Here is a 17637-nt window from a genome sequence, read left to right as displayed (position 1 = left end):
GTGCTTGGGGGACCCGAGACCCTGGTTAGATGATCGTCTGGCCCCAGGTGCTGTCTTCCTGCCCTTGTTCCGGCCCCCGCTCCCTGCCCTGCACATCTCCACAGCAGGAACGGGAGGGATGAGGGTGCGGCTGGTGAGTAGCAGGGAAGCCCGGCGGCACTCATTCTGATCCTGTCTGTCACTTGGAGGAGTGATCCTTGGGTGAAGTTTTTGGCTGGGCTTCAGAACGGGTCTGCAGGTGGGGACAGGCCCTTTTTGCAAGTGTGACAGCTGAGTTATCCTGTTGACCTCGTCAATATCAGCTCATTCCCCAGAAAGAGAAACATACCCATGAATTTTCTTGCCTCTCACTCTGAACTTAGGGAAGGAATGTGTCCAAGGACTCCCTTAGAACGCATCCTTCTCCTTCTCAATGCCCCTTGTCACCCTCCCCAAACAAGGCTGGTTTCTCTTATTTCCCTTGGAGCTTATGGGGCTTGAGGAACCAGGAATATTTGTTATGAAGAAGAACAGGCTGAGAGAGACCATTCTGAGTTTGCTCCCAGAAGCCGTAATTACTCTTCCTTATTTCCAAACCTGGAAACCTGAGCTGGAGAGTGAAGCTGTCTTGAATCCTTTTTGGAAGGAGCAGGGGCTGGAGGGAAGGAGGGGTGGGAGGATGGGTGGATGAGTGGTCTGGGGAGGGGGACAGGGTGCCTCCGATGGGGGAGAGCAGGTGACACTGGACAGAGGGACGCCCGGCACTTGTAGATGATGTGGACGCCTCCCAGGAGGCGGGTGTTTGGATTCAGTTGCTCAGGACCTGGCTTAGCCAGGCTGTGTGATTTGAGAGAACTGTTCCCGCTCCAGCCTGGTCATTTCTTCAGGAATGTCATCGGTCAGCTCGGTTACTCAGTCACCTGTCCAGGAATGTGGCTAAATGGCCCCCATGTTTCTTTTGATCCCACAGAGCAGCAAAGGGTGATGCTACTCAGCAGGTCACCCTCGGGGCCCAAGAAGTACTTTCCCATCCCTGTGGAGCACCTGGAGGAGGAGATTCGCGTCAGGTCCGCTGACGACTGCAAGCAGTTTCGGGAGGAGTTCAACGTGAGTGTGGGGAGCAGCCCACTGCTGGGCGCCCTGTGGTAGAGACCTGTGAAACCCAGTGTTAGAGTTCAAGATGAATTATCCCAAAGACTCAGAACCCTTGCATCAGTTGTGACACTGTCCCATGATGGGATGTGGGAGGAAACCTGGTTTGTGGTGCAATGCCCTTCACTAATGCTGATTTCCTCATTTATAAGAAGAGACATTTATAAGAAGTTGAGTTAGAGGTTCATGAAGGCTCCTTCTACCTCCCACACTCCGAGTATCAAGTTCTAAAATCAGTTGTGACAGAAACACTGTTATCTCGATAATGTAGAAAACTAGGGCCTGAGCACAGCACAGTATGACAATATCATGGTGAAAGCAACGGAGCCCCAAACCATCCTTTCATGGCTTCTGAAAACTGGAGCATCTACTCAGAGTAGGCGATGTTCCTCTTCTGAACCACCGTCTCAGCATTAATGAAGCAGCTGTGAGCTGCCTGGAGGGAACACTAGCTGTATCTGCTTGTGTATCGACATGAGTGAAGGATGGATGGATAGGTAGGTGGGTGGGTGGATTGGTGGATGGATGGATGGATGGATGGGTGGATGGATGGATGGATGGATGAGTGGGAAGGCAGATGGGTTAATGGATGGATGGATGGATGGATGGATGGATGGATGGATGAATGGATGAATGGATGGACAAGTAGGAGGGTGGATAGATAGATAGATGGATGGATGGATGGATAGATGGATGGATGGATGGGAAGGCAGATGGGTTAATGGATGGATGGATGGATGGATGGATGGATGGATGGATGGATGGGAGGATAGATGGATGGATGGGTAGATGGATGGATGGGAGGATAGATGGATGGATGGGAGGATAGATAGATGGATGGGAGGATAGATGGATGGATGGGTGGATGGATAGGCACATATAGAGGCAGACAAACAGATATGAGGGAGTGCTGGATTTTGCTATTCAGTATTTATCCTTGGTCATGTTTTGAATTTTATGCATCTTTGCCGTCTTGCATGTGGCTGCGCTGAATGTTGATCTTAAAGAGGACAGGTTTTCAGCAGGATTGCTGACTGGTCCTGGCTATACCTGTTGCACACTGGCCCTGGCACATTAGTTAATCTCCTTGAAGCTGTCTTCCACCACCTAGGAAGGGGCAATGGAGATGGGCCTGTTTCTTAATTACCTTGGAGTTGGAATGGGAGGCTCAGACAACAGACTTTGGAAACAACAGTGTTGTGCAATTGTTACATCTGAAGATGGCATGAACTCTGCTGCAAACACGATACTTTACCCAGAAGCAGCATGTGAAGGCATGGGAAGGGGTGGCACATTTAAACTGTGCACTGCTTGTTTTTTAGCAACAAGCCTCCTCTGCTTTATCTCGCTTCCTTTTTACTGTTTCCAAATGTGTCCCCTTTTTTGGAGAAATTAGGTCATATTGAAAGACACCTTCAAGCACTATTGTGTCGCAATCTCTCAGCCTGACAACAGACCTTAATTCTTATTTTCAAAATAACTATCCAAGCTTTCAGCCAGCAGAGCCCCTCCCCAGCCCTTCTCATCCCATTTCCCCTTGGCTTTTGTTTCTCTAAGTGACAGGGGCTGGGCTTGTTGACGGGGGGGGGGGGGGGGTCTGAGTCAGAACCAGCTCAAAAGCCTGGGCCACTTCCCGGGAGGGAGTCCAGGAATAGGGTGGGGCAGGAGAGGCACTCACCCCAGGCACAAAGTTTAAGGCAGCACCAAAAGTTCAGTGGTGGGATAAATTATATTTTAACACAACACTTAAAACATCAACCTTGTCAAACCACAGGAAAGGTAAAAAATACAATATCAAAATGAATGCAGACAGTCCCTGGTGAACAAAATAGCATGACCGTAAGGAAGACGGGCTTGGGCTGACGGTGTTCCCTGTTGCCCTGGGCCCCGATACGTATGGCTTGCCATACACAGTTACTGACCCTGCCATTAGTTAAAAGTTTCGTATTTTGGTCATCATAGATTTGGGGCCTTGATTTGGTCTTTTAAAAAATATTGCATTCAAATATTATTTCTCTTATTTTCTGAATTTTGGGGGCACCTTGTTAAATTTTGCACCCAGAGGAAGATCCTCATGCTCTTCTGCCCCTGGGTGGCCCTCAGCTAAACGTCAGAGTCCCTCTTCTCAGTGACAGGTAGGGTAGAGACACAGTGGAGGGGAAGAGCACTGGACCCAAAGTCAGGATCACGGTGCCTGGTCCTGTCTCCGGGGAACCCTGGGGGAGCTGCTGTTTTGTTTTGTTTTGGTTTGTTTGTTTGTTTGTTTGTTTGTTTGTTTGAGATAGGGTCTCACTCTGTCTTCCAGGCTGGAGTGCAGGGCTCTGATCACAGCTCACTGCAGCCTCAACCTCCCAGCTCAAGCGATCCTCCCACCTCAGCCTCCCAAGTAGCTGGGACTACAGGCATGTGCCACCATGTCCACTGGCTTTTTCCTTTTTTGTAGACATGGGGTCTCACTGTGTTGCCCACGCTGTGCTTTTCTTGCTCGTCTGTCCAGTGAAGGGCTGGCCGTGTCCTGAGGCCATGTTCACGCAGCACCTGTCCTCTGAGAGCGCTGGAGCCTGCCATGGCCAGCTGTCTCTTGGGTCCTTAGAGGGACATACTCCCAACCCCATCTTGCTTTTCTCTTGCCCTGTCATCTCTCTTCTCCCCAAAGTCATGAAAGGGAGACAGGAGTCTCAAAGTGGTCGATCTGGTTGAGTTTTGACATGTGTACACTGCCAATTCAAAGTGCAGGCGAACTTGGTGAGGATGAAACGGGTTTGGTATTGGGGTCAGTACAGTGAAGTGAATGCTGGCGTGGGCCTGAGCATTTGTCCCAGCTCAGAGACTTGGCCGATTAGCCTCTGCCTGTTCCCTCATCTGTGTGATGAGGATACTCCCAGCCCCCATAGGATTGTGACAACGTGGACATGAGTTTGGATAGCCTGGACATGCATCTGAGTCCTTCCAAGAACGCACTCCGCAGCCTCCACCCTGCACTGGTGGAATGCCATCCTAGGAAAGTCTCTTCCCAGGCCCCAGAGTAAGTCCTGGAAAGCGAGTGCCATTGGGCCAAGTAAAATCCCCCTCTGCAGACAGGCTCTTCCTACCTCCATCCTAGCAAGTTGTGTCAAGCTGAGTGCCTAGGACTCACACACTACAAAAATGCAGAGGGAGGTGTCAACTGCAAAGCTTCCAGCACAATCAACAGACCAGAACCATTCCCTGGAGCTCGATGGAGCAGCTGGGGCCTCTCGCAGAGCTGCCCACGTGGCTTTCTGTACTCTCTCCCACTGTCTGCCCAACACGACATGGCTCATGAGTTCATTGAAATGAAATCTCTAGGCCGGGTGCGGTGGCTCGCACCTGTAATCTCGGCACTTTGAGAGGCCGAAGCGGTCAGATCGCTTGAGCCCAGGAGTTCCAGACCAGCCTGGGCAACATGGTGAAACCCCGTCTCTATCAAAAAATACACAAAAATTAGCTGGGCGTGGTTGGCCCGCACCTGTAGACTCAGCTACTCGGGAGGCTAAGGTGAAAGAATCACTTGAACCCGGGAGGCGGAGGTTGCAGTGAGTCCAGATCGTGCCACAGCACTCCAGCCTGGGCGACAGAGTGAGACCCTGTCTCAAAAGTAAAAATAAAAGAAATGAAATCTCACATCCAACAGACAAACCACAAACCCTCTTTGGACAATTTGCATAATGGGACGCCAATCACAAGGTATTTATTGGCCGGTTACTGCGGGCAAGCCCCAGGCAAGGCACTGCAGGGCTCATCCCGGTGCGCAGACCCCTCCAGGTGCTCTCCACTTTCCCTCGGCCACCTGAGCAGCTCAGAGAGTTCAGATCCCAGTAGACTGACAGTCAGAGAAAGAGTTGCAGGGTCCGTGCGGGTGGTTATTCTGTGCGCTTGGATCCAGCATACGAACATGTGCGATGCACAGGGCACGATGCCTCCCTCACACTTCAACTTTGACCCTCTGCACAACTGGGTGGCTATTCCCCATCTTTGTGGTCTGGATCTCTGCAGCTGCCAGGACCACACAGCTGGGAGGTATCAGAGCTTGGTCCATCCTCGCCATCCAATCCCTCCAGGGAGCCTTCTCAATTCCTTTTTTTTTTTTTTTTTTTGAGACAGAGTCTCGCTCTGTCACCCACACTGGAGTGCAGTGGTGCAACCTTGGCACACTGCAACCTCCGTCTGCCGGGTTCAAGCGATTCTCCTGCCTCAGCCTCCCAAGTAGCTAGGATTACAGGTGCCCACCACCACGCCCAGCTAATTTTTGTATGTTTAGTAGAGACAGGATTTTACCATGTTGGCCAGGCTGGTTGAACTCCTGATCTCAGGTGATCCACCTGCCTCGGCCTCCCAAAGTGCTGGGATTACAGGCATGAGCCACCATGCCCAGCCTAACTTATCTTTTAATAGACTTTATTTTAGAGCAGTTTTAGGTATACAGAAAAACTGCACAGAAAGTACAGAGTTGCCAGATACCCCCTTCCTCCCTGTGAGCAGCTTCTCCTGTTATTAACTTCCCGCATTCGTGTGCTTCAGCTGCTATTCCTCGCAGAAGCCCACACTTGGGGAGTGTGTTGTGTGTTCTGTGGGTTTTGACAAATGCACAGTACCCACCATCCGGTATCATGCCTCCTGTGTATTTTCAGTGCTAGGGCCAAAAATAGCTTTTGAGGGTGGGAAAAGAGAAGGCTCTAGAATGTTACCACAAATGTCAGGCTTAGATTAGGTGCAGAAGGTCAGTGTCAAGACAGCTCTAACGAAAAACCAGGAACTGCAGGCGGCGTAGGTGCTGGTGGCTGGGGATAAGGTCAAGAGCCACCCATCAGCCTTGCTGCGGTGCCACCAGGCAGGTCCCTCCGCATAGGCCACCCTCTTGCCTCTGCTTTGGGACCACCAAACCCCATGGCCTGGAAGGGCCTCATTCTGTGGCCATGAGGTGTTGTGGCCCCAAAGCAGAGGAAACAGGGTGGCCTATGGTGCCCCTCCCATGAGCACCGACTGGTCAGATCTGAGTCTGCAATTGGAGAAGCTTCCTGCCCTTGGGAGAGGAAAGCTTGGGACACCTGTGGGCGGCAGGTCAGGCCCCTTCCTCACATGGTTAGCAAACCCAGGGCTGCATGGCTTGGATCCATATCTACACAGTGAGGTCTGCTCTGCTCCCCTGGATACTTGCAGAGGGATGCCTCGCATTCTCCCACATCTGAAGGAGTGGGCATCCTCCTGGCAGTCTGGGTGCTGCTCCAGGCTCCTGCCCCTGCTCACTGGGTGACCTGGGACAAATCTACACCTTGCTTTGGCTTTGAGTTTCCTCACTCATGAAACGGGGACCATCATAGTGTCACCTAATAATAGGTAAATTGGGAAGGCTGGGGCAGGTGACCCAGCTCCTTCCATTGTGCCTGGCACACTCCAAGCATTCACTGCATACTGACGCATGTTACTGGAATCCCAGTGGCCCTGGGTCCAGCAACTGGCCGGGTGTAATGTTGAAGGACAGGACTCAGGGCTTCAAGAGGCTCTTCACACTGTGCACTGTGGCAGCTCACCTGGGCAGTGAGCAGACACAGGACAGCTGGAGGTGATCTGGAATCAGAGGCGGCGGCTCCAGGCGTCAGGAAGAACTAGAATTCAGGCCACCAGAGTTCACACTCAGCTATGCTGCTCATAGGGGATAGGGGCCCCGCGGCATTCCTTTCACATCTGACTTCCCTGACTGGGACAAAGGGGTTGGTTAGGATGGTGCTTCCCAAAGACGTGTGCACTGAAGCCCTGGGGATCTTGGTAATGTACATGCCGATTCTGTGGGTCTGGGGTGTGGCCGGGCAGTCTGCATGTCTAACCAGCACCCTCCCAGGCGTGCCCATGCCACTGGTCAACAGAGCACGCCTGGAGTCTTGAGCAAGGTCAGGACTGTATCTAAGGCTGTTTCCTGCTCCTTCCCTCCCAGGACCACTCCACTTATCCTTCAGCCCCGAAGTCACAGCATCCTGTTATAAACCCTCCATATGCCTGTCCTCGCTCTCCTCTCTCCCAATTCACAGCTCTGTGGTGGTCAGTTCTTACCAAATCATAGGCACCTGCTCTGAGCCAGGACCTATGGGCCCTGAGATACCAGGGAAATGAGCAGGCAAGCCTCTGCCTTCATGCAGTGTTGGGTCTGGCTGATGAGACCATCACTTTGACTACACCGTTTGCCCCACAAGAAAGAGCACCCTGAGGAAAGCCAGGATCTATGTCTCCTTCGTTCTCTGCCCTGTGCCTGGTACAAGGTCTGAGGCAGAGACGAACTATGGATGGCAGGTAGTTCGCTCCATGTGTTTTTGTAATTCCTGTGCTCAGGGAAACTGACATGAGCATGGTGCTTGAATCCATCACATTTCATACTAACGCTACATTTTCTTCCAGTCATTACCATCTGGACACATACAAGGAACTTTTGAACTGGCAAATAAAGAAGAAAACAGAGAAAAAAACAGATACCCCAACATCCTTCCCAGTAAGATTTCATTTTATTTGTTGCATGATCGATGGTGTTTGCACTAAACTTAGCTTTGCCTTGCAGCTCCCCATGATCACAGGGCATTCCCGGTGCTCAGAGGCCAGAGACTGGGGCCCCAATCACTCTAACTGCTCAGTATGTGCACCTAGGACTCCAGAATGTTCCTCTCTGGGTGCCAGTCTCCCTGCACAGGCCCTGGGCACCTTGGTTGTTCGTCGGTCTGGCCACCAAGCCTGTGCTTACTGTTGAGGCCTGGGCTGCCTGGGTCCGAGCAGGAAAGGGTGCTGCTTCGTGGCCAGTGGCACCAGCTGGCAGGGTCCCTCCTATGGAACTCAAGCCTGGGACCCAGTCTAGGCCTGCCAGTGGCCCTGGGCGGCTCCCCTCCCTCAGACTCAGTGCTTGTGGCCACAAGCTGCAAATCCCTAGAGCTGTCTGGGGTCCTGAACCAAAGACAAAAATGACAGAAAACAAAACTTTCAGGTGGGCAGCAGCTTTGTAGAAAGGCTCCGAATCGACCTGATCTAACCACAACAGTACAAGTGGTCATGGGCCGGGGAGCACGGGTGCCAGGAGGTGGCAGGGCCAGGGAGCAGACGGATGTGTGCGGAGGGCATCTCAGTGATCTGCTCCAGCTGGGTGTGTCATGACCTGGAGGCAGCTTTCACAGCCTGTCTCGGTACCAAGACAAACCCCATAGGTTCTGAGCCGCCTTTGTAAGAGCTGGCTCTGGCTGGGCGCAGTGGCTCATGCCTGTAATCCCAGCACTCTGGGAGGCTGAGGCGGGTGGATCACCTGAGGTCAGGAGTTCTAGACCAGCCTGGCCAACATGGTGAAACCCTGTCTCTACTAAAAATACAAAAAATTAGCCAAGCATGATGGTGGATGCCTATAATTCCAGCTACTCAGGAGGCTGAGACAGGAGAATCTCTTGAACCTGGGAGGCAGAGGTTGCAGTGAGCTGAGATCGCACCATTGCACTCTAGCCCGGGCAACAAGAGTGAAACTTCCTCTCAAAAAAAAGGAGCTGGCTGGGCATCAGAGTGGTTTTGGGATCTTTCACCCCACCTGGCCCCTCCCATTATCTGCTTTGCCCATAAGGCTAACAGAAGGGCAGCCTCAAAGGACTTCCCTAAGTTAAGGTTTGAATCCTGAACCTGCGGCCTTCCCCTGGTCCACAGAGGGGTCCGCCCCTCCTGGCCTGGGCCTCGGTAGGGTGGAGGAAGGCAGCCCACATGGGCTCCGGCATGCTGCTTCTTGCTGCATTTTTAGGACTAGAATTGGGTTCGTCTGCTCCATATGTCAGAGCAGCTATGGTCTGTCTGATCTTTGGTCTGTCCAAACTGTGCACTTTTTAGAAATAATTCCTTCCCATTTGACATGCATAGAATTGGTGTGTGGTTTTTACAGAAACCCACTGTGAGCCCATGATCCAATGAAAACGGAGAAATTTGTCAAATAGTCTTTCATTCAACACATATTTGTAGGGGTGGCCAAGGGAACACCTGGAAGATGTGTCAGGAGGCCATGTGGTGGTCACACAGCTGAGCCTTGAGGGTGGCTCAGACCATGGCTAGATTCTGCCTGCTTTGGAGAGGGTTTGTGGTCAATGGGTAGAAGCTGTCACAGAGATGGGGAGGGAACTTCCATGGCTGAGCAGATCAAAGGAAAGGAAGGCCATGGCAGGAGGAGGTCTAAGATCTTTAGAATAATTTGTGTCCAGTTTGGGATATTTAGAAATTAGTATCAATGGTCAATTTATTACCTTAATTGAGTAGTTTAAAGTTATGCCTTGATTTGCTAACCATACTTCTAAAGAAACTACTCAGTGCTAAGCACTTTCCTGAATTCCTCATTTCTCTCTCAACCACTAAACCTTCATCCCTTAAAGGTGACATCACATTGTTAGTTAAGACTATTTAGCTGGAACCTCCGTGGAAATAGAATCATGGCCAAGTGTGGGCGTTACTTACACCCAGTCCCCTCCTCAAGGTGTGATGGCCCAGGGCAGAGCAGCCTCCCCTCAAAGTCCCCACCTGGAGGAAGAGGCCAGGCCTACCTCCTGTAAGTCTCCTCTGAGCCACGTTCTCTAGCTTGTGCTACAGGAGTCAATTGGCTTTTCCTCCAAGCCTTAAAGCGTAGTCAGGTTCAGAACAGGCTTTTCTAGACTCCCCTGTAAGATCTTTTCCCTGCTCCTGGCAGGAGCACCAATGCCATGGGAATCCTATGGCACAGGCAGCCGTCCGGGGCTGGAGGACTGCCAGGACGTGGTATGTTTCTCACTGCTGGAAAGATGAATTTACAGAATAGTGGCAGGGAGACGGTGTGGCCTGACAAGGATTAATGTGGGGGACATCTGGCATTAGGCATCAGGAACACTAAAGGCTGAGGAGAGGCTTGTCTGATTACACCAAGCAGTTGGTCAGAATGACCTCAGGGGTCCCTGCTGGGACCAGGACAGGTGAGCTGGATCATGGGACATCAGGCAGGGAGTTCTCAGGACTGCTCCACCCACCCCTAGGGTGACAGCTCCTAGTATCACTTAGGGTGGGGCTGAGGGTCACCTTGGGGAGAAGGGAGAAGGGACCCAACTGCCATAGCCGCTGGCGCCTTCCCTGCCTTTCCCAATCTCTCACCAGAGTCACAAGATGGCCCATGACTCTGGGCAGTCATGTGACCTTGGGAGCTGTGGGGTTAGAGGTCGAGGTGCTTTGCCTGTCAGGCAGGCTTGACTTTTGCCTATAGAAAGGCTCTGTGGCGGATGGCAGGCAAGGCCTCTTTTCTGGAAAAGTGCCAACAGCTGATAATTTTAGGAAATAATGTTTTGAATGTGAATGTGACTTTTTAGAATAAAAAGGCAGGAAGCTCTTAGAAACTGCAAGATTCTAAATCTAAGCAGAAGGCTATATTTTACCCTGTGCTTTTCTATAGCTGTCCTCAAAGCATAAACCATTCCAGATTATTTTCAGCTAGTGTTATACATGTTCAGCAGAGCTATATGTGCCTGGGCGTTGCCAGTCGCTGAGCAGGAGGGTCTCACAGTGAGGTCTGCAGGACTGTAAGTTTGGGGTCCAACTCCCTGGCCACCCTGTTTGGGCTGTGACTGTCTCTCAGACCTATACCTGCCCCTTCTTTGCTGGCAGCCAGACAGAGCTGGCTCAGCCATCGGGGGTCTCAGGCCACCAACCCGTGGCCCACCTGACAGCCTTCCAGGTGAAGGCGAGACAGACAGCGCGTGACCTGGGAGGCTGCCCGGCTCCGCATCACAAATGTCACAAACACAATCCGCTCTGATCAGGGACTAAGAGGAGAAGCAGGGAGGGGACCTAGAGTCACTCAGTAATGAGTCAGGAACGAGCCCCTAAGCTCCTACTGCCACGTGCCAGACTCTGCCCAGTGCAGCATCAACGTTTCAGAACCAGCCTCGTCCCAGCCTGGCTGAGCCGGACATTCCTGGGACAGGTCGGGGCTTCTCTACCGTGCGCAGGAGGAGCAGCACCAGGCCCCCAGCACTTCTACAGGCTCATGAAAACGGCTTCGTTTCTTTTCACATCACAAACCAAATGTGCAAAACCCATCCTGGAGTGCATGTTTTCACCAGCAACAAAGCCAGTCCTAAGATAACCTTCTTCATAGTTCTACGGAGGAAGCTGGGGAGGCAGAAGTGACTTTGGCCCAAAAAAGTCATGATGGAGCCCTGACGGGTGCGTACACACACACACACACACACACACACACACTACATACGTACACCACACATACACACACACATACACCACATGTACACACCACACATACTCCACACACACCAGACACACTACACACAAACACACCACACACGCGACACACATAGCACACACACATACACACTCCACACATACACCAGACACACACTCCACACAAATGCACCGCACACACTCCACACATACACAGCACACACAGCACACACACACTATACAGACATAACATACACTACACACATACATATGCACCACACACATACACCATGCATACAGATCACACACACTACAAATGTACATACCCACTGCATATACATATACATACCACACACACAACGTATACACACATACACACCACACACATGCATACATAACAAACATACATATACACATACCACACACAGCACACATTACACACATACACACACCACACACACATACACACCATGCTACACATACACACCAAACTGACATGCACACATTAACACAGCATGCACACTACACACATACACTACACACATATACTACACACACCACACACACTACACACCATATACACACATACACACCACACACCACACATACATTACACACCCACACACACATACACAACACACATACAATACACACACTACACACATACACACCACACATACACACCACACCACACATACACACCACACTGCACATACACACCAAACCTACATGCACACATTAACACAGCACACACACTACACACATACACTACACACATATACCACACACACTACACACCATATACACAGATACACACCACACACCACACATGCATTACACACATACACACCCACACACCACACTACACACACCACACACACTACATACATACACATCACACATACACCACACACACACACACCACACATACAAACACTATACCTGCACACCAAACCCACATGCACACATTCACACAGCACACACTACACACATACACTATACACATACACATGACACATACACCACACACACACAAACACCATACACACACACCATATGCCACACACACATTACACACATACACACCCACACACATACACACCACACATACAATACACACATACACCACACACCACACATACATTACACACATACACACACATATATACACCATACATACAATACACACACCACACTACACACATTCACACCACATATACACACACCACATACACTACACAAACACACCACACGCACTATACCACACACTACACACCATACACATACACACACAACACACTCATACCAAAGTACACACCACACACACATCATACACTACACCACTCACACCACAAAAATACATACACACAGCACATTCCACGCTTACATACTCGCAGATACCACTAACAGACACAACGCGCTTGCACCAATATATACACCACACACATCAGGCTCACACAACACACTAGTCATACCACAAACATCCAGATGCACGCACACACCCCACACACAGAGCACTCCATGGTCAGCCTTCCACCCTGGGAACGTGCTTTGCAGCAGGCTGGCTCTACCGGGTGGCCCTCTCTTTGCTCACCTTCCAGTCCTGGGACAGACTCGGGCGGTGGGACTGAGGGTCAGAGACCCAGTCCTAGCCCCCCACATCCACTTGTCCTCATGGGGTTGGTACTCATTTCCCTGGGAAGCCTGGGAGAGTGGACTCACTCATTCTGTCCTGGGGCTTTTCTAAGTGCACCCACACTTGTCAATACCAGGGCCCAGTGTGAGGTTCCTAAAACACAGCCCTTGCACTGCCAGGGGCCTGGCAGCTTCTGCTGTTCTCATCTATGATCTGCTGTTCTTGTCTATGTAATGATCCAGCAGCCCCCATTCTGGACACTGAAATCCTACCCTTGTCGTCATCCCACAGCTGAGACAGTCAGTGTTCACCAAAGCAGGTCCATTCTCTCACGGGACACTAGTGGTCTCCATGGGAACACTGAGGAAGAACATCTCTGTCACCCCCAGTGTCGCTGTGAAGCTGCATTTGCCCTCCCTAGCAGCTGACACTACAGATGTAGAGACAGCACTGTCATTCCTGGCCCTGACATCTTGGCTTTGTTTGGGTTTTTTCCAGATGATCATTCGAGGGTGATTCTGAGCCAAGTGGATGGAATTCCCTGTTCAGACTACATCAATGCTTCCTACATAGATGTAAGTGGGCAGAGGCTTCCGGTTCCCCTGGCCCAGCTGAGGGGGAGGCATGACCAGTGAGTGCTTTCTCGTCTGGTGCCAGGTGTGTAACTGTCACAACCTTTCTGGGCAGTTTGACCCCAAGCACGAAGGGCATGGAACAGCCCGTGCTTTACAAGCTAGCATCAGCATCTGGGAATTTGATTTCAAGAGACAGAGATAAGCACAGAGGATGTTCATTACAGCATTATTTATATTCCTGACCAAATAGAGCAGGAAGAATGGACAGTCAAACAAATGGTGGTAAAACCATGTGCAGTGGGTTATTAGAACTCCATTTGTGCTGATCTTTAAAAGATTACTTAATATAAATTATAAAATTCTCATTAAAAATACAACATAAATCAAATGTACATGTTCACCCAAATAGAGCATAGAAATGTCTGCTTGTGTGTGAGTCTGGGAAAGGTTTTGCAGAGAACTAGAGAGGAGACTATGAAATAGGACTTGTTATTTCTGGAATTGCTGGTGAGTTTTCTTTCTTCTTAACCTTTTCCTGTGTTTTGCAAATTCTCCGTGGTGAATATGTGTTGCTTCCCTAACAGCAATGACAGCGAATCCTTTCAGCAAATACAGTTCTGGAAAAAAAATGTAAATCTGATTTTATTTTTTCTAGGGTTACAAAGAGAAGAATAAATTCATAGCAGCTCAAGGTAAGCTTTTTATTAAGTTAATTTCTGAACGTATTTTTGGTAAAATGATGTGAATGGCTCTTATTTCCTTATCTGTATGCCAACAAGACCAAGGATTTATATTGGATTTTTGTATTTGTGTTTATACCTCACAGACCCGTTAGATATCCATTCACACAATGGATGTGTGTAGACAGTCAGAGAAACACACACATAGTTATCCCCACACCTATACGGTGTGAACACAGGCCATGGGGTGGCCCCGGCTGCCACTCGGCATGTTAATACTTGTATCCCATAACCTTGAATTTCTCTCAGCTGGCTGAGCACTACGTGGCCCCCAAGTTTGGAGGGTGGTGGGGTGAGTAGCTTTCCAGATCAAGGCCATAACTTGATCTGAAAGGTACTTCAGCCATGAAAACATGCCCTTCAGCTCGCACAGAGCTCTCCCTTGTCTGTTGAGTACCGAACCCAGCATCATTCCCCCAGGGGTTGCCACCTGCAGGACCTGGAGGGCGTGCAGGTAGGTATCACTGGAGCCGAAACTAGATTCCTCAGACTTAGGCCAGGAGTCTTCAGAGCAGTGAGCTCTGAATTTCAGCATACATCAAAATCACCTGGGAAGTTGTTACAAATGCAGGATCTCTAAGAAAAAGGACACATGTGCACACACAGAGGGCATCAGGAATGTGCCCAGCTGGAAACCTCGGGAAACCTGACGATCCTGGCTGAAACACATGAAAGCAAGGGTTTCTCTCTTGCAAGCAGACCCCCACAGGGAGGCAGCCCAGGGCAGGGCCTTCCTCACCTCCTGGCCTGTCCCCCTCAGGCTGCAGTGCTTAGCTCAGGGCTACAGAATAGCTGCGGCTCAGACAGGAAGTGCACGGGTGCAGAGGACTTTCTCCTAGTGACATTTTGTCTTTTGTTCAGATGCCCCTCTCCAGGGACTTTAGCTCATCTCTTATTGGACGGTATCATGCTGAGAGTAAGATTTTGACAAAGAAAAGGAGATTGGGAATGCAGGGTGAGGCCAGGCAGTCTCTGCCTCTCTCAAGGCTGTCGCCAGCTCTCTGACACTTGGCTGGAGAGCCAGCCCTCATCTGAACCTTGCTTCTTACCTGCGAATGTAAGGAACTCCACCTCGGCCTAACGACCTTGCCCTCGGAGGGGTTCCTGGCTGGAGTGGGGTGAGTGGTAGGACAGGCAGCCCCCACCATTTCTGGAATACTTCAGGGAATGAAGTGTCTGCCCCAACAAGGCCGAGAAGGGGCCAGCGGCCAGGGCACCGGGGCTGGGACCCCAGAGCGATTTGCCTTCATGCCTTTTGACTTCGGAATTTTCCTCTACACACAGGCCCCAAACAGGAAACCGTTAATGACTTCTGGAGAATGATCTGGGAGCAAAAGTCTGCGACCATCGTCATGTTAACGAACTTGAAAGAAAGGAAAGAGGTGAGCTGGCATCTGACTCCGGTGTCACTTCCTGTCAGCTGCTGCTGCGGGGCTGGATGTTCTTACCAGTTCCTTTTCCTAGTTCCCTCCCTTCCTCTCACTATCACAGCAGAAAACCCCAACACGGGCATTTTCATCAGGAAGCAAATCCCCTGCGCCCCCAGCATCTCACTGTTAACAGTGGCACAAGGGTTCCCCTTTTGTCCCAAGGGAGAGTGGTCCCTGGCCAGCCCCAGGGCTCTGGCTGCGTGATGGGAGGCATGAATCTCAGAAGCTGAGTTTTAGGATGTGTCCAGCATGTCATGCGGCAGACCTCAGACTAGAAATGAACGTGATTTCATGCTTATTATCCACACTAGAGAAATGCATTTGAAAACATGGTATATTGAAGAAATGTTGATTTGCCATCCAAATATATTTAATTAGCTGTTTCTAATTCAAAAAAGGATGCGTGTACATTATAAGAATTTGAATCATCTACAAAGAGGAAAAGTTGAACTGATCTGTTTCCTAATGGAACAAGTACTCATTAGCATCTGCTGTGCTGGGCCAGCTCTGTCCCAGGTGCAAGGAATGGGGGCTCACTTCAGGGCGGAGAAGTGGGGGCCGTTGGGAGCCCAGGGGGAGGTGCTGAGTGACAGGCAGAGAGCCATGCCATAGGCAGTGAGCTCGCTCTCCAGAATGAAAGAAGAACTGGGAGCTGGAGGGAGACTTGCCGCAGGTGGGGCAACAGTCAGGAGGCTGCGCTTCTGGCGTGTTGTCGCATGAAGGCCCAGCTCAGCAGGAACCACGTGTCCTGCCCGGCCTTGCTCGGGCCCTACTGTGTCCTGAGCTCCTCAGTCGTCCACTGGTCTGGCCCCAGCAGCACCCAGGTGAGGACTGTAGGGAAAGGCTGCCATTTTTAATGGGAGTGCCAGGCCTTGGGGAGCTCAGCTGGGGCAGAAGATGGGTGTCAGGAGCCCGAGGGAAGGGCAGGCTGGGAGGTGCTCTGGTCCCCACAGTGCCACCTTACTAAGTGCCACCAAAACACAGGAAGCAGCCTCCAGCCACGTTTCTAGTCAGGGATAGGATGGGGGCTCTTGTTCTGCTCTCGGGGGAGCTTGAAACAGGGCTGGGGAGGGCCACCCCTTGGCCCTTACGAATCTCATCCCTGTCATCCTTTGTCACGGGGAAGAGTGACAGAGGGAAGCGGGGGATTCCCAGAGCAGGACTCTTCACCCTGCCTGCGCTGGAGCAGCCATGGAGGAGGACACCCACACTAGGGAAAAGGAGGCTGACCCTTCCCCAGGCATCTCAGGGTCCCCTGTGACCCGCAGTCATAGGGACCAGTCTTCCTGGAGCTGGTGCTCCAAGCGTGAGACCAGCACAGAAGCCATGGCGATGGAGGACGCCCCCGCTTCCCCCTTTCAGTCACTGCTGAAAATGTCACTGGCAGTTTCTCTCCGTCTTCTTCCATCACCTCCTACTGGATTTTTCCGCTCCTGTGACTCAGTGCTGGGCTGCTGCCGTGTCCCGATTCTCACCAATTCAGATGAAATCATTTCTCAATAGAGTTCCCTTTTTCTTCATTGCTTACACTTCTGTTGTGGTTTCCTTGGCTTCCACATCCTGGGCTCTGCGTTACAAAAGGCAGCTGCCCTGGCATCTCATGATCAGGTGGGAGGGAGCCAGAGGGAGGGGGCATAAAAGCAGTCACCAACACCGAGCCCTTGAGAGGCTGAGACAATTTCAGTTCCTACTGGGAGCCTTTCAAGGTGAGAAGCTCAGGAGGATCCCCAGGGCTCCTAATAGGGCCAAGACTCACCCAAACCAAGACCCGTAGGCATTTGCAGTTCCTCTGGGCTATGTCAGAGATGCCCTGTGACCAGCAGCCTCGCCCAGAGCCAGGAGTAGGGAGGAGGAAGTGGTCTGTGGCTGTCATAACACAAGGATGCTGGTCTCTGCTAAATACCAGATGC

The 17637-nt window shown here is 51.1% G+C and overlaps 1 protein-coding gene across 3 annotated transcripts in view; it reads left to right on the top strand.

Moving 5' to 3' along the window:
• The window catches only part of PTPRE (protein tyrosine phosphatase receptor type E), a 173619-nt gene that overhangs the window by 134585 nt on the left and 21397 nt on the right, over positions 1–17637 (top strand). For all 3 annotated transcript variants that reach the window (XM_021671706.2, XM_012464201.3, XM_012464204.3), the window contains 5 exons: positions 950–1086; positions 7540–7630; positions 13481–13557; positions 14213–14249; positions 15582–15679. In XM_021671706.2, coding sequence (XP_021527381.2) covers positions 950–1086; positions 7540–7630; positions 13481–13557; positions 14213–14249; positions 15582–15679 — 440 coding nt within the window. The remainder of the gene's footprint in view (positions 1–949; positions 1087–7539; positions 7631–13480; positions 13558–14212; positions 14250–15581; positions 15680–17637) is intronic.

This window comes from Aotus nancymaae, unplaced genomic scaffold (assembly GCF_030222135.1).
Source record: "Aotus nancymaae isolate 86718 unplaced genomic scaffold, 86718_ANA_hifiasm-v0.15.2.pri h1tg000010l, whole genome shotgun sequence".
In the NCBI taxonomy this organism is placed as follows: Eukaryota; Metazoa; Chordata; class Mammalia; order Primates; family Aotidae; genus Aotus; species Aotus nancymaae.
The sequence above is the reverse complement of the archived record's forward strand: the minus strand, read 5'-3'. Positions and strand labels throughout refer to the sequence as shown.